Here is a 25,462-nt window from a genome sequence, read left to right on the forward strand (position 1 = left end):
TGAGGTGAGTCTGCTGTACTGAGAGGCCAGGGTAGGAACAAATGGCCAATACCTGCTGGGGATTGGAACTGAGAGCAGAGGGGCTGGCTGTAAGCCACTGCCCTGTCAGCCTGGACAAGTGGGAGGGGAGAGAGGCAGAGTTGGAGCTAGTCCTGCAGTGAGGACCACCACTCCTGACCATGCTGAGGGGCCCAGTGGTCTCCAGCTTCCGGCTCACCACGCCCAACACAGTAGAGAAAGACAAGCAGGTGACATGAAGCAGTTAAAAAAAGCCACCTAACCATTTTACTATAGAACAGCTGCAGGCATGCTGACAGTAACGTCCCGGGCACTGGGCTCCACGGTGCCTCTCACACACCAGCTGCTGTCCTACCCTTAGCTCTGTGTCTTGGAGCGTGACCTGGACACCAGCCGCAGGACTGAGTGTCAGCCTCGGGCTTGGCTCGTCATCCCAAGGGCGATGTCACTTAGAACTCAGAGATGACCCTTTGTGTTGCTCCAGCAGTTCCTCTAGGTGGTCCGCCCGCTTCACGGCAGCCTGCAACACATTTCAGTCAGGCCCTGGACACCCTGACCCTAGGCAAGACAATCACAGACTGCCCGAGGGACCCACCTCATGCTGTTTGCGGAGACTGTTCACGGCCGCCTCCTTCCTCGCTAGAGCTGTCTTCACCCTGCAGTGACGGGCATTCCGCTTCTGCACAGCCCCACCTTCAGTCCCAGGTCAGCCTGAAGGGCGGCCTCTTACCACCCAGCCTCAGCCCTACTCCACCTTGACTGGAGCAGCCTGCCCTGGGCCACTGCCTCCATGACAACCAGACCCTAAGGTGGTTTTTGGAAGAGACGGGGTTGGAGCAAGGTGGAAGTCTCATTCTCATGTTAGGCACAGAGGCAGGCAGGCAGCCACAGCCCCGAGTAGCCCTTTGGGAGGACTAAGGAGACTCTGGGTGGCTACTGTCACCCTCTCTGCTGCTGGCTCTCTGCTGAACATCACCTGTTCCGGCCGGAACCCTGCCCACCTCCTCGGAGAAGCACACGTGGGTCTTTCCCAGCCCCAGAGCTAAGTGACGCCCAGGGGAAACGCCTAGCCTTCCTGGCACACAGATGGAGACCATGTGAGCTCCTGCCCCTGGGCTATACTGCTTATTTGGAAGAGATAGGAGGAGGCACGACTGGCCTCCTGTGCCCCTTCCTGCAGTGCTGAGCACCCACCTCCGGTGCACCTCGTCTAGCTCCACCTGCTGGCGGGCCTGCAGCTCTGCGAGCTCCACTTTCACCCTCTGGGTCTCCTCCTGGGAGGCTGCCAGCTGCTCTGCAAACTCCTGCCGCACCACCTGGGCCAGGTTGGCCCGCTCACTGCACATCTGTGTGTTCACCTGACAAGCAGGGGGCGCTGTGAGCAGGAAGACAGAGTGAGCCCCCACCCCCACCCCATCTCCCCTACAGAAAGAGCCCTGGGCTACTCACCACCCGCAGGTCTTCTAGTTCCTTCTCCTTCTGCCGTACTAGGGACTGCAGTCGCTCCTTCTCCCCTTCGGCCTCCCCCAGGCGGCCTTTCAGCTCCGAGCACCGCTCCTGAAGCTTCCGCTCCGACTGCTCCAGCTCCGAGAGCTCTGTTTCATACTTATCACGCACACGCTTGACACTGGCAGGCAGAGGCAGGGGACAGTGTTCACTCTGTCTCTGCCTCTGCCCTGGGCTCTCCCCTGACTGTGGAGCTAAAGGCGGGAGGCTGCTCACCGGCTCTCGGCTGCTCTCTCGCTCTCCTCCTTGGCCAGTGTCATATCGGCCTCCAGCCGGTGGATGACCAACTCAATCTCCTGGTCTCGGCCTTTTCGGATCTCCTCCTTCAGCTCACGTTCCCTGGTCAGCAGCCATGCTTCCTGCAGGGACATGCAGCTGTCTCAGAACTGGTCAGCAGGAGGGCAGATAGGAGAAGCCGGAGGCAACAGCAAGATTAGCCTTGCTGGGCTCCAGGGGATGGCTCCTGCTTAGAGCCACAGGGAGACACAGAACAGGGTGAAGGGCTCCAGCCCTGCACAGGTCCCCAGGTCCCAAGAGGACCATGTTTTGTTTTCAGGACCTCCCGTGAGCAGGGACATGAGATAGCCCTGGGTAGTATGGCTCCTTAGCCAAGGGGGTCACTATTGCAGCAGGCTGTCCCTCTCTCTTGGAGAACTGTAGTCCAAGATGATCAACTACTACTGTCTGCTAGACAGGCCAAGGCAAAATGGCAAACCTGCCCTGTGGCCAAGGGGCTTGCAAATTCCTAAAAGGAAAGACCAGAGGCCAGGGCTCTGAGGGGCTTCGGGCTCTGGGTATCAGGTGACTCTGAAGGACGCAGACTGGGTGACTCCTGGAGAGAAAGGACAAGTCCTCTCAGGTCTCCAAGATGTCCCTGGCCCCACCTTCCTCTTGTTCCGACTCTAACCGTCCTGGATCCATGTGGACAGTGAGCAGCATGGCCCACCGAGGTCCGCACAGCTAGGAGGAAGAGCCCAGGAAGCCCTGAGCAGCGGCCCGCCTGGCCCAGCCTACCTCCTTCTTGGCACAGCTGGCCACCCACGCCTGTCTCTCAGCTTCCAGCTGGTCCTTCAGGGCCTTCAGCTCCATCTGAGGGGGGTAGACTGTGAGGGCCTGAGGCCACTCCAAGGCCCTGCCCACCCTGCTGAGGACCCCACACCACGGGGGTCAGGCAGAAGAGACTCCCTTCCTCCGCTGCAGGCCAGACTCAGCCGGCACTCGGAGGGGAAGAGCAGGCTGACCTGGTGCCTCCGCTCCTGCTCCTCTCGGCTCCTCTCGAACTCGGCTCTCAGGGCCCGAGTCAGGGCCGCACTGCTCTCCTCCAGCTGCTGCCTCAGCTCCTCCAGCTCCGCCCGCTGCCTGCAGGCCAGCAAGAGTCAGCAACAGAAGGTCACTGTGAGAGGGGCTGGCTAGGCCAGGGGTCACTGTGAGGACAGCCCTCGGTGGCACCTGGCTGCCTGCTGGCCCAGTCGCTCCTTCTCCTCGGCCACCTCATTGTAGAGCCGCCGCCGCTGCTGCTCCAATGCCCGCTGTTCCTGCTCCAGGTGCTGCTCAAACCTGCAGGACGGCGAGGACACTTACACCACAGTGGGTGCCCACAGTGCTTGATGCCGGTTACCCTGCTGACCAGGGCGGCCATATCAGCTCCCAGGGACCCTCTGCTGTCCGTGGGCTTGCAGCCCCCTTCAGCTGCGCTTGTGGCTTTCCGTATCTTCACACTGGCCTCTCTCTGCTTAGCCCCACCCTCAGGTGGGAGCCAGGCACCTGGTTCTTTGACCTGAGTAAGCGCCTGCCATGACCTGTACCCTTTTGTCTTTCCTGAGAGTGGGAGAGCAAAGGGCCAGCAGGTCACGAGAGAGGAAATGACAGCCTTAGGGGGACCTAGCCTGGAGGCCCTGACAGTGAAGGAGGGGTGTCCACTGGTCATTGGTGCCAAGGCATACTACTGACTCACAGAGCCATGTCCCTCGGCCACCATGTCCCAGGCTGTGACATCACAGCCTGGTTATAAGACAGTGGTGAGCCCTAGGGCCGAGGGAATGGATGCGTTGTCCTCTGCAGCAGAGTGACCTACACATCCCAGTGGGCCCGGCTCAGCAAGTCTGGACATCTGAGCGTAGTGACAGCCATCTCCCATGACCACACACAGGAAGCTCACAGCACTGGCTGGGCAGGTGGACGGCACAAGTCCCACACAGGCTGGTACGTTGCAGGGGTCAGGTGGCTGCTCTAGGCCCAAGCCTCCAGAGCCCTCCTTCCTACCTCTGCTGGGCGCGCTCCCGCTCCTGCTGGCCCAGCACCTCCCTCTCCCGGTCCAGGTGCTGCCGCAGCTCTTCTGCCTGACGCAGGTGGCGCTGTGCGGCCTGCTCTTCACGCTGCTGCAGCTCAGCCTCGTGCAGGCCCCTGAGCCTCCTCACCTCTTGCTTGTGCTTGGCAATTAGTTTCTGGATCTCAGGCTCTAGACCTGTGGGGACGGGGGTTGCACCAGAGATAGGGCTGCAAGTCCCCTCCCATCCAGCCACTGCCCCACAGCATGGCAAACCTGATAGACTAGAGGTAGATGAGAGGCAGTAGATTAGCCCGTACTCCAGAGACCTAGCTCCAGGAGTGTCTTGGATATACCATCAGACCACAGTGGCTTGCCCAGCCTCTTGGTGCTCTGACCAATGGGTCTCCCAGTGGCACACAGCCAGGATCCTGGAGAAAACGGATTCTCCACAGGGCAGTCTGAAGGTGCCCACTAGAACCCCCCTCACATACCGAGTCTGTCAGCCTAAAGAGTGCTGATCTTTTCTAGTTTTCTCTGGTTTCTGCAGTGTGACCTACATGTCTTGAGGTTCCGATACTAGCCTCCAAGGGGCGGGAGGTCCCCTTAGGATTCTGTGACCTGGGAGCCAACAGCTAGAATGGTGTTTGCGTCTACCTGCCTTAGGCAGCCAGGACCACGGCCTCACCTAGCACCACCTAGGTTTACTGTCACTAGAGTGAGCTGCAGGGCGGGGAGGCCCCACCTCTGACTGTGATTTCCTTGATCTTCTTCGTTTTCTCATTGATCCACTTCTCACGCCGGATTTTCTCGGTGGCACTCATGAGTTCTTTGAGTTTCTTGATCTCCTGCATGAAGAGCACAGGAGGTCAGTGAGTGCGGAGGGGGAGTCCCGTCCGTCCGCCTCCTGAGCCTGCAGGCTGCAGGGCTCCTTCCTCTCTCCCCAGGGCGGGGACCACCACAGCACACACATGCTAGCCTGAGGTACCACAAAGGGTAGTTACAGCCACTGGCTTGTAGAGGTCCCATTGCTGAGAGGGATGCCACCACCCACTGTAACTGAGGCCACAGAGAAGGGCAGAGAACTAAGGGACATAGGAAGGAGAAGAGGCCCTCTATCTGGAGCTGGTGTGCCTTTCCTGCTGACAGACACCATGAACAAGGCGTCAACAAACGTCACTTACTAAAGCCATGACGCATGTTTTCTTAGAGATGCCACCAACAAAAACCATTGAAACCAGAAGGAACACTTAAGGCCAGAATGGTTTATAGCTTTGCCTGAGCTATTCTCTCTTCCCCAGATTGAAGTGACAGCCTCAGATATTCACATTCACTCATGAACTACAAGCTCACTTACAGGAAGTCTTTAACCCATAAGCCTTGCACGTCGTCCACTCTAACTACGGAGGATCTTTCTTTACACACACCCACCGTGCAGAAAGCCGGACCCTCCCAGAGTCAGCCAGACTCCTCCCACTCCCCCCTGCAGGCCTCCTGAGCTCACCCATCAACTCCTGTGCTAAGAACAGCCAAGTTTAATAATCACCAACTGTGCTTTACGCTGAAATTCTCTGCCACAGGGATGCCTGAGAGGAAGGTCCCTAAGGGCAAGGGAGTTCCCTGGGCTGCTGTGGAGCCGTGACTCCATTCCTGCTGAAGCTGAAAGGACCAGCCGAGAACTTCGGTCTCCAACTCTGGCTGGGGGTGATGACCACTGGGGTCTCTTTAGACAGTCAGCCCACCCTCACATGGGGTCTGGGCTCCAGTCTAGGGTGACTTCAGAGAGAAGCATAACCAGGGGGCTGAGTCAGAGTTCTAACCAGCATCTGCAGGCCAATCAGGAGGGAGCTGGAGGAGCCTGGTGCAGCTGCGCTGAGCAGGTTCTGTCACCCAGGACACCTGCCACTGGAGTAGGCCAGGCTTGGACTCATGGGTCCATGGCATTGTCCTGTGTGAAGGGCAGGTGGACTGTGCATGCTGACCTGGGATGTGGCTGTCCACACCTCAGCACCTGTCCCCGTTGAACACCTGGATGCAGTTCAAGAAGAAGGAACAGGACTACACACACACACACACACACACACACACACACACACACACACACATCCCCAGCCCCCAACTCCCTCCAAAATAACAAACAAGGGAACAAAGGCAGGCCAGGCAGTAGTGGATGCTGAGGAGACAGAGACAGGCGGGGGTCTCTGTGAGTTCAAGGCTGGCCTGGTCTATAAAGTGAGTTCCAGGACAGCCAGGGCTGCCACTACCCCGGGAACCTCATCACAGCCTGGCATCGGCCAAGGAGCTCACCAGTTCGTGCTGCTCCTGCATCTGGGCCACGCGCTCCCGACACCGCTGGTCCCCGTGCTTCAGTTCAGCCACCACTGCCTCACACTTCTCGCTCAGAACTTTCTTGTCTTCGATCAGCTGTGACGGGGGTAGGGTGAGGATCTGGTGTCCAACCTACGGTCCCTCAGTGGGTCAGCACTGCCTCCCCGACTGTCACCTGGTCAATGAAGGACAAGTGCCGTTGGATGGTGGCCTCATACTGCTCCTTCTGCTGCCGCAGCTGCCGGGTCAGCTCCTTCTCTGTCTCCTTAACACGTCGAACAGTGAGGTCACGCTGTTGCGCCTGCGGGAGGAGGGGGAGATAGACAGGAGACGGTGGTGTTGAATCCCTGCCATGTGGGGCAGCAATGGCTCTGGCCCCTGGGCAGGATGCTGGCAGGCCCCGTCCCAGCGTGGCCCTGGGGTGATGGCTCATGGTCAGGCCCCGTCCCAGCGTGGCCCTGGGGTGATGGCTCATGGTCAGGCCCCGTCCCAGCGTGGCCCTGGGGTGATAGCTCATGGTCAGGCCCCGTCCCAGCGTGGCCCTGGGGTGATGGCTCATGGTCAGGCCCCGTCCCAGCGTGGCCCTGGGGTGATGGCTCATGGTCTCACCAGAGCTCTCTGCAGCAGAGCCATGGCCTGTTTCTTCTCCTCCAGCTCCAGCTTCAGCCGCATCACAGATGTGCGTCCCTCAGATCCTGGGCCCGCCTCTAGCACCAGGCTCTAAGGATATGGCAGTCCTCAGGCAGGCCACCCAGCAGTTACTGCCTACCTGACGCCCACCCTCCATAGGGAGTCACTACATGCCCCCTGTCCCACCCCACTGCAAGGGGACAGCTATGTGGGACACCTGGGCAACAGGTCAGCCATGGAGACCAGGTTTACTAATCAGTGCAGAGGAGGGCTAGCCTGCTCAAACACAGACCACGAGGCCTGGTCTGCCCTCTCCTGACCTTCCTGCCCCATTAAAAACAAGCCATATCCCTGTTTTCATTGTGGTCACCACTGTTCATTCAGGACAGAGCCTGCAGACCACCCACGTGGACAGGATGACCTATCTAGAGAGGATGCCAGGGCGGAACAAGGAGGCCCTGCTGGCTTTCACTTTTGTTTGGGGCTCAGGGAGGTTGCACTGGGGCCTTACAAATGATCACTTCCCATTGTGGCGGTTGACTACCTCCCGCCAGGGTGCTGGCCGCTCCTGTCCTGACTTCTCCATCTCATCCAGGAAGGTCATAATGCTCTGAAGCTTGGCCTCTGAGAGCAGGGTCCCGTCATCAGGGGGGCCAGGGGCTGCACTGAGTTTCCCAAACTTCTCCAGGTTGTCAGCTGTCAGGGAGTTGGCATCCTCTTCCTGCAGGGCCAGCATTGGGGACTCAGAGGAGCCTGAGAACTTGGGGTCCCTCGGGGATGGGGGCAGTGTTTGTGTGTGTGTGGGGGGCAGGCCTAGCTGTGGCTGTGGCCTCCCTAGGTGCTCAGACTTTGAGAGTATTGCCACAGCAGGAGAGGTGTATACCCTCCTGGGTCACTGTGTCCCAACCTCAAGGAGACCAGACAGGAGGGAGTCAACAGGCACAGCTGGACCTTGTTAGGGTCTCAACTAAAGCAGGAACATGGTGGCCCGTGCTTTCCTGACCTGCATGGAGGCCTCCCTGCAGGGGATGGTGTGAGTGCCCAGCGCCTGCTCACCTCGTCAGTCCAGGCATATCTGTCCTTATGGTAGGCCTTGGGGTGAGACAGCGGCTCTGGCTCCTCCTCCAGCAGCTTCAGTGTGTCCAGAAGATCGTCCAGGGTTGCTCTGGCCCTGGCCTTGCCCCTGGAAGAGCCTGACACTGCCAGGTCCTGTCTGGCTTCCCCCTGAGAATGGATGTCCTGTAGTAGACAGGTCAGGAGGGAGAGAGGTCAGGCCAGAGGTAGCTAAGTTACCCCACGCACCCATGGTCCCTGTGGGCCAGTGGATCCACCACTTGGCACATGACTCAGGTGCTGTCCTCAAAGGAGAAAAGTTCCGGCCTAGTGTCACACTGAGCAGCCTATGGCCTTGCTGTCCCCTAATGAATGTGAACTGGCAGGATTTCAGAGTGGTTCTGAGACCTCTCCATAGCAAGATCAGCAGGCCTCTGTCTCACACCACAACAGCAGCCCTTTGGGCTCCTTCAGGAAACAAAGGACCCCAAAGCTGAGGAGAAACTTAGGCCAGCCAGGCACGGACATGTCCAGACCTGTGGCTTGTCCTCTGGAGACTGCCATCGCTCTGGAGATGATTCAGAGGCAGGAGGGCAGGGGTCCACGGGGCCTGTGGGGTAGATGCTGGCACCTGTAAAACAGAATGCACTGTCATTCCTCCAGGGCCTGACCTTGGAGGGAATCTGGGGAGGAGCCAGGTAGAAACCAAAGAGACACTAGGGGGCGCTGGTCTTCCAGGGTGTGATGCTGTGTGGGAGCCAGTGCAACCCAAGTGCGGGTCCCACCACTAGGATTGTTGAGGCCTGGCCACCCTCGAGTCTAGCACCACAAGTGACCCAGGCAGCACAAGTGGGAGCAGTGGGACCCCAGGTCTGCAGGTAAAAGTCCCCGTGCCTGGCCGTATGAGCCTCCAGCTTCACCTCACTGTAGGCCTCCCAGGGTCGGGTGGACAGAGACCCACTCACCAGCGTTGTTGGCCTTAGGGTGTGTGACGCAGCCTGGCTCCTGCGTGGGTCGAGGCTGCTCCGGTGCTCGGGTCTCTGGTCTGTCCTTAGGCCGCCTGTGCTCGGCCTCACTTGCCTTCTGGGCTCGTTTCTGTTGTAGTTCCTGACAGAGGGGCACCTCTGAGCAGCCCACTAAAGCAGGGTGTCCCCTGGCCCTCTTGCAGCCCAGCTCCCCTGAGGCTCAGTGTCTCCAAGCATCAGTGTCACACAGAATGGGCTATGGGCTGAGGGATGACACCTGGGGTACCCAGTACCTGAATGGCTGCCTGCCTGGCCTGGCGAGCCTTTTCCTCCCGGGCCTTCTTCCTTGCTGCCTCCTCCTGCCGGTGCAGTTCCAGAAGGTTCCCACCTCCCAACCGCTGCCTCTGCCCCTGCCAGGGAAGCCAAATCCACAAACTTTACAGAACTGGAAGATGGGCAGAGCCCTGGAACCAACTGGGAGGTCTCCACAGGGCACCGAGCGTCAATTAGCATAGAAGGTGGGTGAGATTACCGCTCAGGACACGGAACCTGCCACCCTGGCCCAGCAGAGGGCCAGACCCACACTGAGATGTAGGCATATCAGAGACACAGCTCTGTAGCACTCAGCCCGGATCTTGCTCAGGGAATCATCCTGGCACTGGCTGGTCTCTTGGTACATCAACCCAACAGCAGCATCAAGGACAAGAGGTGCCACAGAGGGGGCTATGCACTTGTGGGTGAGTCCAGATCTGACGTCCATTTGATTTGTCTTAAGAATGGCACTTAATGCACTCGCTGTACACACTGCAGGCGGCGAGACCCTGAGGAATCCCACTGACCTCTCGCTTGGACGCCAGCAGGTGCTCAAGGGCTGCTGCTCCCGCTCGGCGCCTCTGTACCTGGCAGCGGTACCAGCGCTGGATGGTAACTGCAGCCTGGTTTACCTGATGGATGAACCTGTCCAGAGAACTAGATTCAGGACCAGGAAAGGTCCCCACATCCCTGTACCCCTAGAACAAGAAGCTGTTAGTCAAGTGTCCAGATGGAAAGAGACAGTGGTGGCTACACACGGCCCTTTCTCACCAGGCTATGATGTGGAAGGCCAGCCCTTCTAGACTCCTTTAAGACCTAAACCCACCCTCCTGGAAGACAATCCAGGGAGGGTGCAAGTTGTCAGTCTAAAGCAGGCTTGGATGGTTGTCCAGGTAACAGGATATTGCTTGGGAACAAGACCAAGCTCCAGGACCCCACAGCCAAGAACACAGCTGCTCATGAGACAAACAGGTCGGTGGTTGCTAAGGTCAGAGCACCAGAGGAGACCACGCGGTGGGTGGGCAGAGGGAGTTGGGGGAAGTTGAGATAGCCTAATTATTTTCTGTGTTATTTAATTGAGGGTTGTTTGCTTTGTTTTGAAGACAGGGTCTCTCTATGTAGCCTTGGCTATCCTAGAGCGCCACATGCAGTCCGGGCTGGCCTTGAACTCAGAGATCCTCCTCCTCCAAGGGCTGGGACTAAAGGTGTGTGACAAGGCACCCGGTCACTTATTTGTTTTTGAGCCACACATTCCACTCTGGCCTCAGATTCACCATGTACCTGAGGACGGCCTAGAACTACTGGTTCTCCTACCTCTGTTACCCACGTGCTGGGAATGTTAACATGTGCGACCACCTAACATTTGTCAAGTGGGTACATTTTAAACTAAACCCAGTGGTCTGGGGAAGAGAGCTTAGTGGTAAACCTTGCAAACCTCTGGGTCCCATCCCAGAACTGCAAGAAAACAAATAATAACTCAACAAAGCTGATTAAACCAAACCCCTGAACCCTGACTAGAAGGGCTATGCACAGATCGTTGCCAAGGGTAACGACAGAGGACCAAGTACCTCCAGCTGCCTGCCACAGTGCCCTGGCTCTGCAATGAGGCCCATCCAGAGAAGCACCAAGATGGAGCTCTGGGAAGCTGATGGCTCCTGGCCTTGCCTCCAGCTCCCTCCCTCCCACTGTCTACTGGCAGGACCTCTCCCTGTACTCAGCCCCGAGTCACAGGCCAGGTGGGTGCTCTGGATGGACATCCTGAGGCCACCTGGGAGCCCTCAATGCAGCTATTCACCTGCTAATGGGGCCTGGCAAGGAGCCACCATGGTAGCCACTGAAGGCCCCGCCTGTGCCCACCGTTGCAGCCCCAGAGGGCACTGTCAAGGGCAGCCTCACCCATGGTAGCCAGGAAGGCCCCGCCTGTGCCTGTGCCCACCGCTGCAGCCCCACAGGCAGGGGTTTGTTCTCCTCAGTCTTTTATCTCCTTTCTGCTAAATGTGTTTTTAATCACCAGTTTCACGGAGGTATAATTACCGTGCTATAAAACCTTCCCATTTGTGGCATACAATTCAATGCTTTCTGAGGCAGATTTACAGGGCTGTGCGTCCATCAGCACAATCCAATTCTAGAACATTCCCACCACCCTCAGAGAACAATCCCTGTGGTGTCCTGGTTCCTGTCACGCCCCAAGCAACTACAGCCCCTCCCCCATATAACCATCTTGCCCTTGCATTTTAGACACATGGAGTCTCAGCGAGTGTGGCCCTCCCATTCATGTTGTCTAAAAACCAACTGTTAGAGTCATAGGTCCCAAGCCCCTTGCCCCACAACTCCCTGAGAATGGTCACCTCTCAGCTTCCTCTTCAGTCACCTCCCTCCGCCTCAGCAGGCCGGTGGTGCCCCGAGCGGACTGACTGGCACTGGACAAGTTCTTCCGAGGCTTCCCCAAGTCGCTGCCCTCACCTCCCTCACGGGCTGCTGCCTTCACAATATTGCTGACGAGACAAAGAGAAGTCTAACTGTGTCCACAGCTCTAGGCAGGGTCCCCGACCCATGCCCTGGTTCTAAGCCTGGAGGAGGCCCACGAACCATGGTGCAAGGTTGACCTTTCACTTCCACCTTGCTGGCCCCCAGAACTACCCGTACCCCAAAGTCCCGTTGCCTGGCACCTGTGTAAATGTCCTCTACATTTTATAAACAGAAAGAGGTTCTCAGTACAGAAGTCTAGAAGCAGAGAAATGGGGTACAGGGCTCCAGTTACCCCAACTATGGCACGTGGTTCTGTGTGTGTACAGGAGCTTCCTTCAGGGCCCAGCCTGCCTATGTCCCTCCCCCAGGCCACATGCTTTCTGTGTGCATGGGAACAGGCCTTACTTGAGGGAGGGGGCTGTCTGGTTGGAGCTCTTGGGGGGTGACACCGTCTTCGAGGAGGCATAGTGGTTATGCACCATGGTGGTGACACAGTTGCCCACAGCACCTTTGTTGCTCCTGTCAGAGAGACCAGGAAGAAGTGGGGCTGGAGGAGACAATCAGGTTTGGTTTGTGGCACACGCTGCCGTAAAAACTCTGAGTGCATACTATGGCAATGACCAAGTGCTCCTGGGAGTCCATGGCTGGGACTCCAGCGGCCAACAGCCCTTTCCTGCACCCAAAGTGGATGATGTCACTATCCCCAAGGTCAAGGGATGCACTCTTGCTTTGGAAGTGGCCCAAAGCCTGCTTGCTCCAGTGGCTTCTCCTGGTCTATCAGTGAGGCCACAGCACCAGCTCCTGCCTGCCATGCTGGTCACTGCTCTCTGACATGCTGTGATCTGTCCTGTCCCCAAGAGTGATAAGCACAGCTCTGACATGGGCTCACCCTTGGCAGTCAGGTTGGGAGCCCCAAAGGTGACACCTCCCAAACGAACCATTCAAGTCATATACAGCTGGCCTGGAGGAAACTCCTGGACCTGACGTTTCTGAAAAGTTCAGCTGGGTGACTCAGGCGTCTAGAAAAAAGGCTCCTCCAAAGGAGAAGAGCCTTCCAGGAGGCCAGGAGGCTTGCTGAGCTGACCACTGGTACTGTCTAAACAGTGGCCACAGGTCCCTTTTGTGCAAGCTACCATCTTACAGGATTCTCATTTGGCTGAGGGGAAAGCCATTAGTTTGGTCATTGACTTCTCCACTCAGTACAGAGTAGCCAAATCCAGCTACATAAAAGACAAAGAGTCTCCTCGGACCAGGTGTGTGTGGTGGGACAATACCTGTTGTTAGCGGTGAAGCTGGGTGCCAGAGGACACTCCTTCCTCCGTGGGCCCAAGGCAGAGTCAAGGGTGCTGGGACTCTGAGCACTGGCTGGCAAAGCCAAGCCCCTGGGCTGCTCATCCTGTGGATCACACGGATACTTCACAGCCTGGGACACTAGGAGCACAGCCCAATACCAACAGCAGGCCCTTACGTGTCATGAGGCAGCAGATGCTATGCCCCAAGGGACCAGTGTCAGGACCAAAGCTCAGCAAGCCTGGGACACTCTCCCCTCCCCCCACCCCACCCCACCCCACCCCACCCCACCCCACCCTGCAACAGCTGCCTCTCTAGGCAGGAAGGATGTAGAAGGAGCCTGATGGTGATCTGGCAGGAACACCAGGACTCATGGCTGCCTCACACACCCCCTTACCAGGACGTTCCACGTGGCTCCCTTCTCGCTGGATGCCTTGCTAAGACTGGCCACCCTTCTTCTCCCACTGGTGCTGCCCTCAAAGAGCATCAGGAAGTCGGTGGGCTCTGCTGGCCTGTGTCAGAGAGAAGTATGCACACAAAGTCAAGGGCTAGGGATGCCAGGAAGGAAGGCAGGCGTGTGCTCTACAGAAGGCAAGAGGGCATGACTCCAGGACAGGAGTCTGGTCACATCCAGTTTCAAAGAATGTTTCTTGGAGGCTGGAGAGTTGGCTCAGGCTGAGAGCACTTGCTGCTCTAGCACAGGACCCAGTTTGGTTCCCTGCACCTACACAGAGGCTCACAACCCTATGTAACACCATTTTTAGAGGATATGACACCTTCTTCTGGCCTCTGAGGGCAGCAGGTACACATATGGCGCACATATAGGTATATAAGCAAACATTATATACATAAAAAATGTTTCTTAACCCTGACATACATTCCTAACTGGCAGAGATGCCTCAGTGGGACAAGGTCTGGAAGTCTGGGTAGCTATAATGAGCCTGAGGATCAAAGGCCTTAAGACATGTGGCTACCAGCTACAGCTATTACCCTCATTCCCCTACACACAAAGAGCCACACAGAAGTCAGCTCAAGAAAGTCAGAGGCAACAAGAAAGATCAGCTAGACGGCAGGAACTCCCCCAGGGGCCTAAGGACATACTATGCCCAAGGTCTGAACCTGATGAAGTAAGAGAGCCTGGAGCAATGCCCCATGTGTGGCAGGAAGCTCTGGCAGCTAGCAAACTGTGCACAGGGCCATGAGGCCCAGCATCATGCCCGAGTGAAACAATGTCACACAGTGAGCCTTGAAAGCATGCTCAGGGGGAGGGCCACATATAGGAGGCCACACAGTATCTCATTCTCATTATAAGAAATGTCCAGAGCAGGCAGATTCACAGGGACAGAATGCAGGCTGGTGGAGGACACAGTGAGCCTTAGCCATGAGGTGAAGAACACCCTAGATGGGGCCATGATGCTGGCTGCACTGACAATATCGCATGGGCCATGATCTGGCTCAGCAGCAGAGTGGGTGATTGCCTAGTGTGTGCATGGCACTGGGCTCCGTCTCTAGCACCAACAAATAAGCAAATCTCTGAGGTGTTCTTGAGACGTGAGCGGGACAGGACACGAAGTGTAGGTCAGGGACTGTTGGCATTCTTGGCTCTGGGCTGCCATCTCCACACTCTCTAGGAGGGAAGGGGGAGGATGATGGGCAGTCAGTTCCCTGATGTCTCTTCTCAGCCCCGACATATCCTTGGCAAGACTGCCACCCTGATAGACTCCACACCGTTACAGGCTTCACCCATCGCCCTGACAGAGGCCAAGGTACAGTGTTGGCATCACCAGCCATGTTGGCGAGCCACAGAATAAAGTACCACAAAATCCACTTTCCTGTGGAGGGGGTAGGCTCAGTCTGCCTGAACATGGAAGGCAGGGAGGTAGAAGGGGAAGGACTTGTCCTGATTCACAAATGGTGAAGAAGCTAGACACAATGCAGTGCTAAAATCCAGGAAGGCCACCGGGCTAGGGTCAACACTGAAACCCATCGGAAATGGGGACGAAGACCCAGCATGCAATGGCAGGGACTATGAGGCCCTAGACAACCTAGCAAGAAAATATGCAAGACTCTCATGGACTGGGGTTGGTGGAAGTTGGCAGAGCTTATGAAAATGTCACAAAGAAATGAGGTCCAGAGGGCCCACACTGAAGAGCTCTCCTCTGGCAAGTGTCATCCTTGCATAGCTTTCGGAGAGACAGGAGACAGCTTGGGGCCAGCACAGTAAGACACGGGGCAGAAGACAGGACATGAGGCCCTCCGCAGGACCACAGCACCACATGAAGCCAGAATGCCATGGTTGAATCTGATATGTCCCTTAAGCATTCAGTCCCCAGCTTATGGAGCCTTTAGGAAGTGGGGTCTGGATGATAGAACTCATGAGAGTAGGGGTGGCCTTTCCAGGTTACACTTCCAGTTTAGCATGTTCCTCCCCACTTCCTGTCGACCCCAATGTAAGAAGTTGCCAACATAAGCTCCTACTGTCTGGTGACAGTCATAAAAAATGTAAAGAATACAGAAAACCGATGGGGATAGAAGAGTTGCTACTGTGATAAATGTAGTCGCGTCCGACTTGCCAAAGGGTTTGTGGCAGGGACTTGGAAGTTTGAGGCTGAAGGCAAGGGGAAACCCTAATGATGTTTGCAAAGCCAAAAACAGACAAACAAACAAACAAACACAAAACCAGCCAAACAACAAACCAAAAACCAAAACCAAAGAACACCAACAGTAAAGACAGCTGGAGCCGGGCGTGGTGGCGCACGCCTTTAATCCCAGCACTCGGGAGGCAGAGGCAGGCGGATTTCTGAGTTCGAGGCCAGCCTGGTCTACAANTGGTCTACAAAGTGAGTTCCAGGACAGCCAGGGCTATACAGAGAAACCCTGTCTCGAAAAACCAAAAAAAAAAAAAAAAAAAAAAAAAAAGACAGCTGGTTGGGGGGTTGGGGGGCTGCAAATGGAAACAAAGACATCAAGTTGTTACACTGTAGCAACAAATCTGGTTTCATTTTGTAAGAGTCCTGGAATTTTAGGTGAGGCTGAATTCAAAAGCAACAGACCAGTTTATCTGGCAAGACAGTTCATGACAGCAAGACATCCAAGCTAAGACTCTTAGATTTCATTGAAAATGGAGAGAAAAACAAATCAGGAGCAGGATTTTAAAGGCTTGCAGTAGGTAGAAGGGGATGGAAGCCTGCGGAGAAAGGCACACAAGGCAGCTGCAGTCGGAAACGGACACAATCTTTGCACCTGGACAATAGGAAAAGCATAGAAGGCAGACCCCACTGTGGACGGACGGCTCCAGGATGTGAAAATGAAAACACTATGCCCAGAGGGGTTGAAGAGGCGGCTCAGCTGTTATCTGTGCTGGCTGCTCTTGCAGAGGACCCAAGTTGGGTTCCCAGCACCCACGTGACTGCTCACAAAAGGCCTGCAGAGCCCCAGAGATGCCCTGCTCCACGACCAGCAAGGGCAACATTGTTCTGCTTCAGCTGCTGAGGCTCCACTGTAGCAACATGTGGCCCCAAGATGCCCAGATACACCACGGGCTGCCAGGGCTTGGTGGCGTCCACATGGTGGTGGTACATCACAGCATGCAGACTGCAAGAGTTATCACAGGGTTGGGGAGGCTGCGTACAGTGAGGCTGCATGGGACACTTGAGCAAGCAATGCAGGAAACTGTCAAGGGGAAGACCAGGTTGCAGTCTGGATCTCAGAATGTATATGGGGGAACCAAGCCTTTTGGAGCCCAACTGAATACATTATGAGCCCCTAGTACCAGATTTGGTGAAAAGACTTGCCTGGTTCTTTGCTGTGCCCTATTCTTCAATTTTAGAATATGAATCTTATTCTGGGCTCTGATGTATTAAATAAACATACTTTTTTTTTTTTTAATAAAATAGGAGCTAACTGTGACAGACTACAGAGACTGTTAAGTTGGACTAGAAGTATTTTCTATTATAACACGGTCAGGAGCCTGTGAGAATAAGGAGTGGGAGGTTGTGACTTCAGAGCGATGTATTTGGGTACCAAGCTAATAAGGGTTGGAGCTGCGCTGGGTTTTGTCAGTTTAACAAGATCTACAATCATTCGGGAACTGGCCTCTAGGCATGACTTTGTGATCCGTTAATTTGAGGTGGGAAGGCATGCCCGCTCTTTCTTCCCCACGTGGCCAGCACCATTCCTTGATTGGGATCCATGGAGGAAGCGAGCTGAGAAGGACACAGCCATTACCCTCCTCCACTGCAGAGGTGACCAGCAGCTTCCCGCTCCTGCTGTGGTGACTTCGCTGCAGTGACAGACTGCGTTGTGATTCAGAATGAGCAAGATCTTCTCCAGATGGCTTTTGTCAGGGTACTTTATCAGAGCCCAGAGAAAGAACTAAGACATTCAACTGCTAACAGAACTAGGCCTGCTCTCCCATAGGCAGATACATCTACAAAGGGCTTCCTGGGTATCATTAACAAGCATAACTACACTGCAGGCACACACAGACACACACGCGTGCGCACACACAGGCATCACACACACAGAGACACACATATACATACATGCACGCACGCACGCACCACACCACACACACACACACACACACACACACACACACACACACACGTGCACGCATGCATGCTATATGCACCAAGCCCTCTCCACACACCACATACCTGCACACCCATAGTACACAGCATCCATATCACACAACCACAAACTACAAATACTCCGGGGCTGGTGAGATGGCTCAGTGGGTAAGAGCACCCGACTGCTCTTCCGAAGGTCCAGAGTTCAAATCCCAGCAACCACATGGTAGCTCACAACCATCCGTAACGAGATCTGGCGCCCTCTTCTGGAGTGTCCGAAGACAGCTACAGTGTACTTATATATAATAAATAAATCAAAAACAAACAAACAAAAAAACTACAAATACTCCATAATACACGCCACACAGGAAGCACAGCCCACAAATCCATACGCCACGGCCGTGTGCACGTAAGCCCCCGTATACACCCAACTTCTAGCACCGTCAACATGTGTACACCCCACACCTCAAGTGCGTCCTGCATTTTTCAGCCACCAGTAGTTTGGCAGAGTGGATGTCCTGAGTGCACACCCCGGGCCCTGAGGCTCTGTCTGCGTGTGGGAGGAGTGCAGCCCCNATTTTCCCAGATCCCACTGCCCAGCAGAGACCACAATGGACAGAGCTGCAGGAANGGCTGGGGAGGGAGGAGAAGGGAGGCTGGAGTTACCTGATGGAACAAGACCACCTCGAGAGGTTGAGGGGGACCGGGAATCACAGTAGGTTACCTGGGGGAGCCCGTCCATGACTGGTTGACCTGTGTAGTGCTGTTAGATCTTCGAAGATTGTTGATAGCTCGGGGGCCTCCAGGTCCAGTGGCCTCCTTCAGAAGGGAAAAAAGAGCCTGCTTAGCAGAGAAGGCCTCAGACACCAGGCTAGGCCTTAGAGAAATCACTGGGAGAGTGTTCTGNGTTCCAAACAAGCTGGGAGGCTCTTGGTGGCACATGAACAGTGGGTGTGGGGGGCAGGGCCCAGCCTCTGAGAACCTAGGTGTACTGCGCAAAGTGGAGAGCCCTTCACCCCTGCAGTTGGGGAGGGCCCAGCGAGGAACTGTTCGCTCTGTCACTGTGGTCATCAACAGCTGGCCTAGTGTTCTCAGGTGGTGGATGCGATGCATCACAGGGAACAGGAGATGAAGCGGGCACAGCAGAGCACGGGCTGCCTGCAGGCCAGAAGCAGCAGCTGTGAACCTTAGCAGCAAGCTTGTCTCTCCCTTCTTTGGCCCTCTGCACTTTAAACAGCGGCACATCTGATTATCTACTCTTTTTGTTTGTTTGTTTTTCGAGACAGGGTTTCTCTGTGTAGCTTTGGCTGTCCTGGAACTCACTCTGTAGACCAGGCTGGCCTCAAACTCAGAAATCTGCCTGCCTCTGCCTCCCAAGTGCTGGGAATAAAGATGTACACCACTACTCTTAATGTGGAACTGTTAAATACATCAACTGTCACGGTGTCAGTGACGGCTCAGGGGTACCCATTCCTTTCCCCCACTTTTCTGATGGCAATTTTATATTCTCCACACTGAGGAAAGGGATAAAGGTGGCTCCTGTGCTCACAGAAGGTGATCAAGTGCGCATCAGATAAATGAGAGCGTGAGCTAAGAACCTTAAACTCCATCTGTGCAAAGGCTCAATGTCATCAGCCCAGGATAGACCCTCTCCCTATTCCATGCTCCCATCCCTCCGAGACAAAGCATGCCCGCTTCATTGTCACGTGGGGCATCTGCTACAATGACAAGTCCGGTCTCTTGAGATTTAGAGACCTTCCCAGAGCAAATGCCCTTCAGGACCCCAATGAGATCAAACAGTGACAAGGACCAGCAGTAAAATGAGGCCCAGCCCACAGGAGGTCCCGGCCTGGTGGACTGTTCTTTCATTAAGTATATAGCACGGTAGCATCATCCTACAAAACAAACAGCCGCACCGATCCCAGAGAGGAGTCCCGAGGAGAGAGGACTTGGCAGCTTCCCCCACCCAGAACTCAGCCACACCACACGAGCTGCCACTGAAGGAGAAACTGAGATGATAGAACTGCTCTCAGCAGGAGGCCTGCGAGAGGTGGCTGTGTCCAGGTAGCCACAGAGGAAGCCCATGCTTCCGTGTAGCAGGGGTGTAGCAGCAGATCTTTGGTCCACGCTGCCCTCCTTGCTTAGGGCTTCGGTGCAGTGGAGGGATCCACACAGGATAAGAAACAGCAACTCAAGCTGTTTGAAGCAGCAACTCAGAGGGCGGGGCTGAGAGTCACGCCAGTCTGAGCTGTCCGTACCTCAGCTGAGGCAGATGGCTGGCTCACTAAGGCAACTTGTCTGAACCAAATGTCCCTTACCGTCTTGCTACTTCTGTCCTTTACCATCTCGCTATCTCTGTCCCAGAATGCACCCTGAGCAATGGAGGGCTACGCCGCCTGACACACTTTTTCAGGAAGAAGGAGGAGGTGGGCCTTTTATCAAGAAAGCAAGCTCAGACACCAACCAGCCCTTCACCCTCAGCAAGGACCTGCTTCTCGGGCAGAGTCGCAGAGGACAGGCAGCATGCAGGTCTCACCCACGTTCCTCCCTGCTTTAGAAGTTCAGGCCAGATTCAGGCACAGCCCTGGCCCACAAAGCACTTGCTTCCTCTCTGGGCCTGGCCAGGGAATGCCTAGCAGAGAGTAGCTTTGGGTTACAGGAGCCCAGCTTGGGGCTGGAGAGATGGTTCAGTGGTTAAGAGCACCGAGTGCTCTTCCAGAGGTCCTGAGTTCAATTCCCAGCAACCACATGGTGGCTCACAACCATCTGTATCGATGCCCTCTTCTGGTATCTGAAGACAGCAATGGGGTACTCATATACATAAAATTAGTAAGGCCAGAGCGAGTGGGGGGGGGCGGGAGTCCAGCTTGACCCCTCATGTTCACACCATGAATTTCTGAGTGACATTCCTGATTCATGCCCCCACAGAGGTAGGCTGGGAAAGGAAAGACAGCTCTCCGCAAAGCCCTCCCTGCCCATCTGCTACCCACCCCACCCAGTTTCTAGAAAAGTAGCTTTGAAGAACCCAAGAAGCCTAAATACAGTGGGAACAGGAGGGGAAAGCCGGATGCCAGAAGGGCCTGGATTTGCCACAGCACAGCTCACGTGGCTCGAGTGGCCCACTGCCTACAGGAGCATGACCATGAATATGAGATAAACGCTCTTGTGAGGAACTGTTCCCAGGGACTAGATGCCACCCCAAGAGGGTCCCAGACCCACACTCACCAGTGCCTTTTTTCTTGGCTCGCTGCCTGTGGCCACAGACATGGAACGGAAAATAGACCTTGTGGCAGAGGCACTGCCGGGCCGCTGGGACATGGGCGGAGGGAGGCCAATCAGACTCAAGTCCACACCTTCTGGACTGCCTTCAGGAGTGGCAGTGATGGTCCGTGAACCTTTCATGGTGGACCAGGCTAACCCTGAAAAGGAAATGAGAGACGCAATAAGACACCGCAGGGCTGGGGATACAGCTCCGTCCAGTCTTCAGCATGGTATAAACCAGGTGTGGCAGTGTATGTGTGCAATCCTGGAACACAGGAGGTGGAGGCGGGAGGGCCAGACTCAAGACCGTTCTCAGATAGATAGTGCATTCAAGGCCATCCTGGGCTACATGAGATGGGAATGAAGCTTAGAGAGATAACCAAGTAGTTAAGGGTGCTTGCTGCTCTTCTAGAGGGACAGGACTTGGTTCCTAGTACCCATAGCAGTGGCCCACAACTGCCTGTAACTCCAGCTCCAGGGGATCTGACACTCTCTTTTGGCCTCTGTTGGTATACAGACATATACACACATACAAGACAGGGTTTCAGGGTTTCATTGTATAGACCTGGCTGTCCTGTCTGGAACTCACTCTATAGACCAGGCTGGCTCAAAACTCACAGAGATCTACCTACCTCTCTGTCTCCGGAGTGCTGGCATTAAAGGTGTGCAAAAACACCTGGCCTATTTGTGCCTTTCACTCTTCTTGAACTGTATCCAAGTATTCTACTGCGACGGAGGGACAGGCCCTGGGCTGTGGGCAGCCACATCCCAGGTCAGCACACATAGCCCCCTTCCCCCGGCCCTTCTCATGGGCAGTACTGGCTCACTTTTAATCCTAGCACTTGGGAGGCAGAGGTAGGCAGGATCTCTGAGTTCTGAGGCCATCCTGGTCTACAGAGGGAGTTCTAGGACAGCCAGGCCTACATAGAGAAACCCTGTCTCAAGAAACAAAGAGCAGGGCTGGTGAGATGGCTCAGTGGGTAAGAGCACCCGACTGCTCTTCGGAAGGTCAGGAGTTCAAATCCCAGCAACCACATGGTGGCTCACAACCATCCGTAACAAGATCTGACTCCCTCTTCTGGAGTGACTGAAGACAGCTACAGTGTACTTACATATAATAAATAAATAAATCTTTAAAAAAAAAAAAAAGAAACAAAGAGCAGGGCGGTGGTGGCGCACGCCTTTAATCCCAGCACTTGGGAAGCTGAGACAGACAGATTTCTGAGTTCAAGGCCAGCCTGGTCTACAAAGTGAGTTCCAGGACAGCCAGGGCCATACAAAGAAACCCTGTCTTGAAAAAACCAAAAAAAAAAAAAAAAAAAAGAGGAAGAGGAGTTGGTGGAGGAAGGGAAGTGGGAGGTCGAGCAGAGGGGGAGACAAGATACCATGGAGGAATCTCACCCCTTGCACTCACAATCTCCACTCACTCTGGACGTGTGGGTCTACCTGTCACCAAAACTCTCAGAAGCCACCACTGGGGATGGAGGAGCTCAGCCAGGAGCATGAGAAGACAAGACTGCTCTAAACCCTATACTGGGCTCTAAATGGTGAGCTGTGAGTAGCTGGGGGTCAGCGATCCCAGAGGGTGCTAGCAGCAGGCAGTGGTGGCTGTGAGCCTGGCTCTGCCATTCACCCCAGCCCTAGGACATTCTCTACATTAAAAAGTGCATCTTCCTGGGCTATCCTGGGCTTTGAGATTGGATCCTGGAGATCCCACAACAACTTCAAGCTACTCTAGTAGGATGTGGACTCCCAAGTCCCTGCGTCACCACAGAGCATCCATGAACTCTGGGGACCTGGCAGCTGTTCTCTTGTTTCAGAGGCACTCTGATACCTCCCTTGCAGGGTGCTCTCTCTTGCAGTCTCCCACTGGCTCTTCTCATCCCTGAAAGCCCAAGCCCCCCTGAACTCTGCCCCAGACTCTCTCCTTTATATACCCTCTCCATCCCTGAGCTTTGCACAAGTACAGCAGGCTATCCGGCCAGGGCCCTGCTCACAACACCCAATACTTCCACACTGCTCTCGGCTCAGGTTACACCCACAGGGGAAATGGCTTCTCGGGATGGCAGAGTAAATCTGAGTACCTGAGAAGTCCAGCTCTGACCCTGTTTTCTGTAAGCACTCCACTGTGCATTAACTAAGCCTGCCTTCCTGCTGTTCTTCAAACCTAGACAACCACTACATCTGTAGTCCCCCTTCCTCCATGCCGCCATCAGCTTTTCTTCTATCAAACTGTTTTGCTTTCTCTAGGACTCCCTTGAGAGGACAGGGACCACAGAGTCTTGGGTCCTGATGTGTGGAGGGCACTGAGATCCTGAGATCTGGGAGGAGATGGGACACGGGACAAATGCTAAGTGATTACAATCCCCTTGCAGAGTCAGGGAGCCAGGGGCATACACTCACCATGGTCCAAAGTCAAGCTGCCTTGGTACTGACATCCAGATGTGTGTGGTGGGGGGCAGTGTCCCTACTCTGAGGCTGCTCTGCCATTAGTCCAGCCAGTGTCCCCGGTTACACATTTCTGATTGTGTAGGTGAAACCTAATACCTTGCCCTTCTTGGCACTGGCTACACCTTGATGGATCCTAAGCTCCTAAGTCTGGTGGACATAGCTTTCCCAACACCACGTGCAGCCAGTGAGGTTCTGGGCGGTAAACATAGCCTCTCCATGGAAATCTATAAGCCAGATGGCCGGAGGCTGGGGAGGCCAGCCTCACCCGGGACAAAACCGTGCCTCCGGCAGGAGCCGGAGGGGCAGGAGCCTACTCCCTCGGGGGGCCAGATGACTCGCAGAGGCAGAGCCCTTGAGCAGCGCACTGCTGTGCTCCTCCGCGGGCGACCCGCATCCCCCAGGCCTCTTGAGGTTTAAGGCAGGGGTTCCGGGCCGCCCGAATGGACCCCACGGCGACCTTCCGGGGCTGGGGGTACTGGGCACAGGCCGTCCTCGCTGCAGGGCCCGACCCTTTACCGCGAGACGCCCCTCACCTGCGCGGACCTAGCCTGGGGCGCAGGGCCCGTGGGCTCGGCCTGGCGGGCGAGGCTGCAGAGCCACCCGGGGCCCCACGGGCTGGCGCGGCCTCCGCCGTGGGTGACAATAAAGCGCTGTCCGCAGGGGCGAGCCGCGGCGGCTAGCAACCAGCCTGGCGCCTCCTCCGCTGTCCGTCACGCCGGCCCGCCTTTGCAGCGCGCGCCGCTCAGCTATTGGCTCTTCGGACGCCCGCCCTGATCTTCGGGTAGTTCATTGGGCCGTTAGGCTGTCCTGTAAGTCCCGGAGTGGGAGGAGCTGTAGAAAGCCAAAGTGGAGTGGGGCAGGCAGAGGGGCGGGGCTTTAAGGAGGCGGGTCCCGGCACCCTCTGAGGCCCCCCGCGCATCCCTGGGCCTCTCCGGTGCTTGGCAGGACCGCGCGGTGGTGTTTGTGCCTCCTCTCCCCATTCTTTCCTAACTGCTTTCAAAGACACTGTCGGAGTCCGCGAGTGTGTAGTTGTGGTCTTCTGCCAAAGGGTTCAGGACATACAAGCTCAGATGGCCTCTCCAACAGAAGTTAGATTAAATAACAATGTTATAAACTCAAATGCTTTAAAAATTATCTGCATATTAATCTTATGAACAAGCGTGTGAGTGTGAGTGTGTGTGTGTGTGTGTGTGTGTGTGTGTGTGTGTGTGTGTGTGTAAGTTAGGATGGTGGTCCAGGGCCTTGCATGTGCTAAATAAGGACTCTGCCATTGAACCTCAGCCATTTTTGCTCTAAGAAAGAAAGCATCTCATATACCACGTAGCCCAGGCTGTCCTCGAACTCACTATATAGCTGAGAATGACCTGGAATTCCTGATCCTTTGCTTTCCCCTCCTAAATCTGGAATTACGGGCAAAGTGCCGCCACACCTGGCTTTCATCTTTTCTTTCTAAGATTTAGTATGTGTGTGTTTCTGCATCATGTTGAGGGTGCTGCATCTCCTGAAACTGGAGTTGTGGATGGTTGTAGGATGCCATGTGGGTGCTGGGAACTAAAACCCGGGTCCTATATAAGTAAGTGCTTTCTTTTTTTTTTTTTTTTTTTGAGACAGGGTTTTTTATGTAGCCTTGGTTGTCTGTAGACCAGGTTGGTCTTGAACTCACAGATCCACCTGCCTCTGCCTCTGAAATGCTGGGATTAAAGGTGTGTACCACTGAAAGACCCCCGAAGGGAGACCCTCACTCTGCCAGGTGTAAAACCAAGGCACGAGGTGGGACTCGAACCCACGATCTCACAACCCTGAAACCAAGACACAAATTCAATAAACTCAGATGGATCCAAACTCAGACTTCGCCATGCTTCAGAAACATAGGACAAGACACAAACAACCCAACACAACAAGCACATGTTCCAATGTTCGTTTCAGAAAACAGACACTCAAAACAGAGACACCAGCCAGCACATACACAAGAGGGGATCCCCATACCTCCAAGTCGGTTCTCGGGTGTGAGGGGTGGTCGCGTTTCCCGGCCAACGCACCAAATGAAAGACCCACAACGTGAGGACTCTCCCCACGTTCTGACTCAGGAGAGGCGACACCCCAAATCACACAAGAAACGGTCTTGCTGCAACTGCAAGAGGATTTTTATTCAAGAGCGCTCTCGGGCCCATGGTCATACACCACGCAGGGGTAGAGGACCATGGAGCCCCAAGTAGCTGAGTAAGGGGGTATTTAAAGGAAGAAACCACAACTCAAGGAGGTGGGGAGGGCATTGTTGGAAAATACCAAAAATACCAGTTAAGAGTCACAAGGAAGTATAAAGTCACAAGTGTCAGGTTATC

The 25,462-nt window shown here is 55.2% G+C and overlaps 1 protein-coding gene across 1 annotated transcript; it reads right to left on the reverse strand.

Annotated features, from left to right (window-relative positions):
• Positions 1 to 258: 258 nt before the first annotated feature.
• On the reverse strand, positions 259 to 23,822 carry Cep131 (centrosomal protein 131). Its single transcript, XM_021176360.1, has 26 exons — positions 23,654 to 23,822; positions 20,634 to 20,827; positions 18,133 to 18,227; positions 13,235 to 13,349; positions 12,822 to 12,943; positions 11,953 to 12,066; positions 11,427 to 11,573; positions 9,606 to 9,723; positions 9,060 to 9,176; positions 8,767 to 8,908; positions 8,338 to 8,432; positions 7,805 to 7,987; positions 7,293 to 7,469; positions 6,728 to 6,838; positions 6,294 to 6,419; positions 6,098 to 6,214; positions 4,536 to 4,638; positions 3,787 to 3,988; positions 2,974 to 3,081; positions 2,766 to 2,883; positions 2,539 to 2,613; positions 1,741 to 1,883; positions 1,468 to 1,645; positions 1,213 to 1,376; positions 614 to 674; positions 259 to 538 (listed from the first exon to the last, which is right to left on the reverse strand). The coding sequence occupies exons 2-26, from the start codon at positions 20,808 to 20,810 to the stop codon at positions 464 to 466; spliced, it is 3,183 nt and encodes a 1,060-aa protein (XP_021032019.1). The 5' UTR covers positions 20,811 to 20,827; positions 23,654 to 23,822; the 3' UTR covers positions 259 to 463.
• Positions 23,823 to 25,462: the final 1,640 nt, after the last annotated feature.

This window comes from Mus caroli, chromosome 11 (assembly GCF_900094665.2).
Source record: "Mus caroli chromosome 11, CAROLI_EIJ_v1.1, whole genome shotgun sequence".
In the NCBI taxonomy this organism is placed as follows: Eukaryota; Metazoa; Chordata; class Mammalia; order Rodentia; family Muridae; genus Mus; species Mus caroli.

Excerpts from the sequence above, each read along its gene's own strand:
- Cep131 (XM_021176360.1), bottom strand. The coding sequence starts at position 20,810 with ATGAAAGGTTCACGGACCATCACTGCCACTCCTGAAGGCAGTCCAGAA. Across the intron at positions 13,350-18,132 it reads TCATGGACGGGCTCCCCCAG|GCCAGCAGAGCCCACCGACT; the intron begins GTAACCTACTGT and ends TCTCTGACACAG. Across the intron at positions 1,884-2,538 it reads CCAGCTGTGCCAAGAAGGAG|GAAGCATGGCTGCTGACCAG; the intron begins GTAGGCTGGGCC and ends ATGTCCCTGCAG.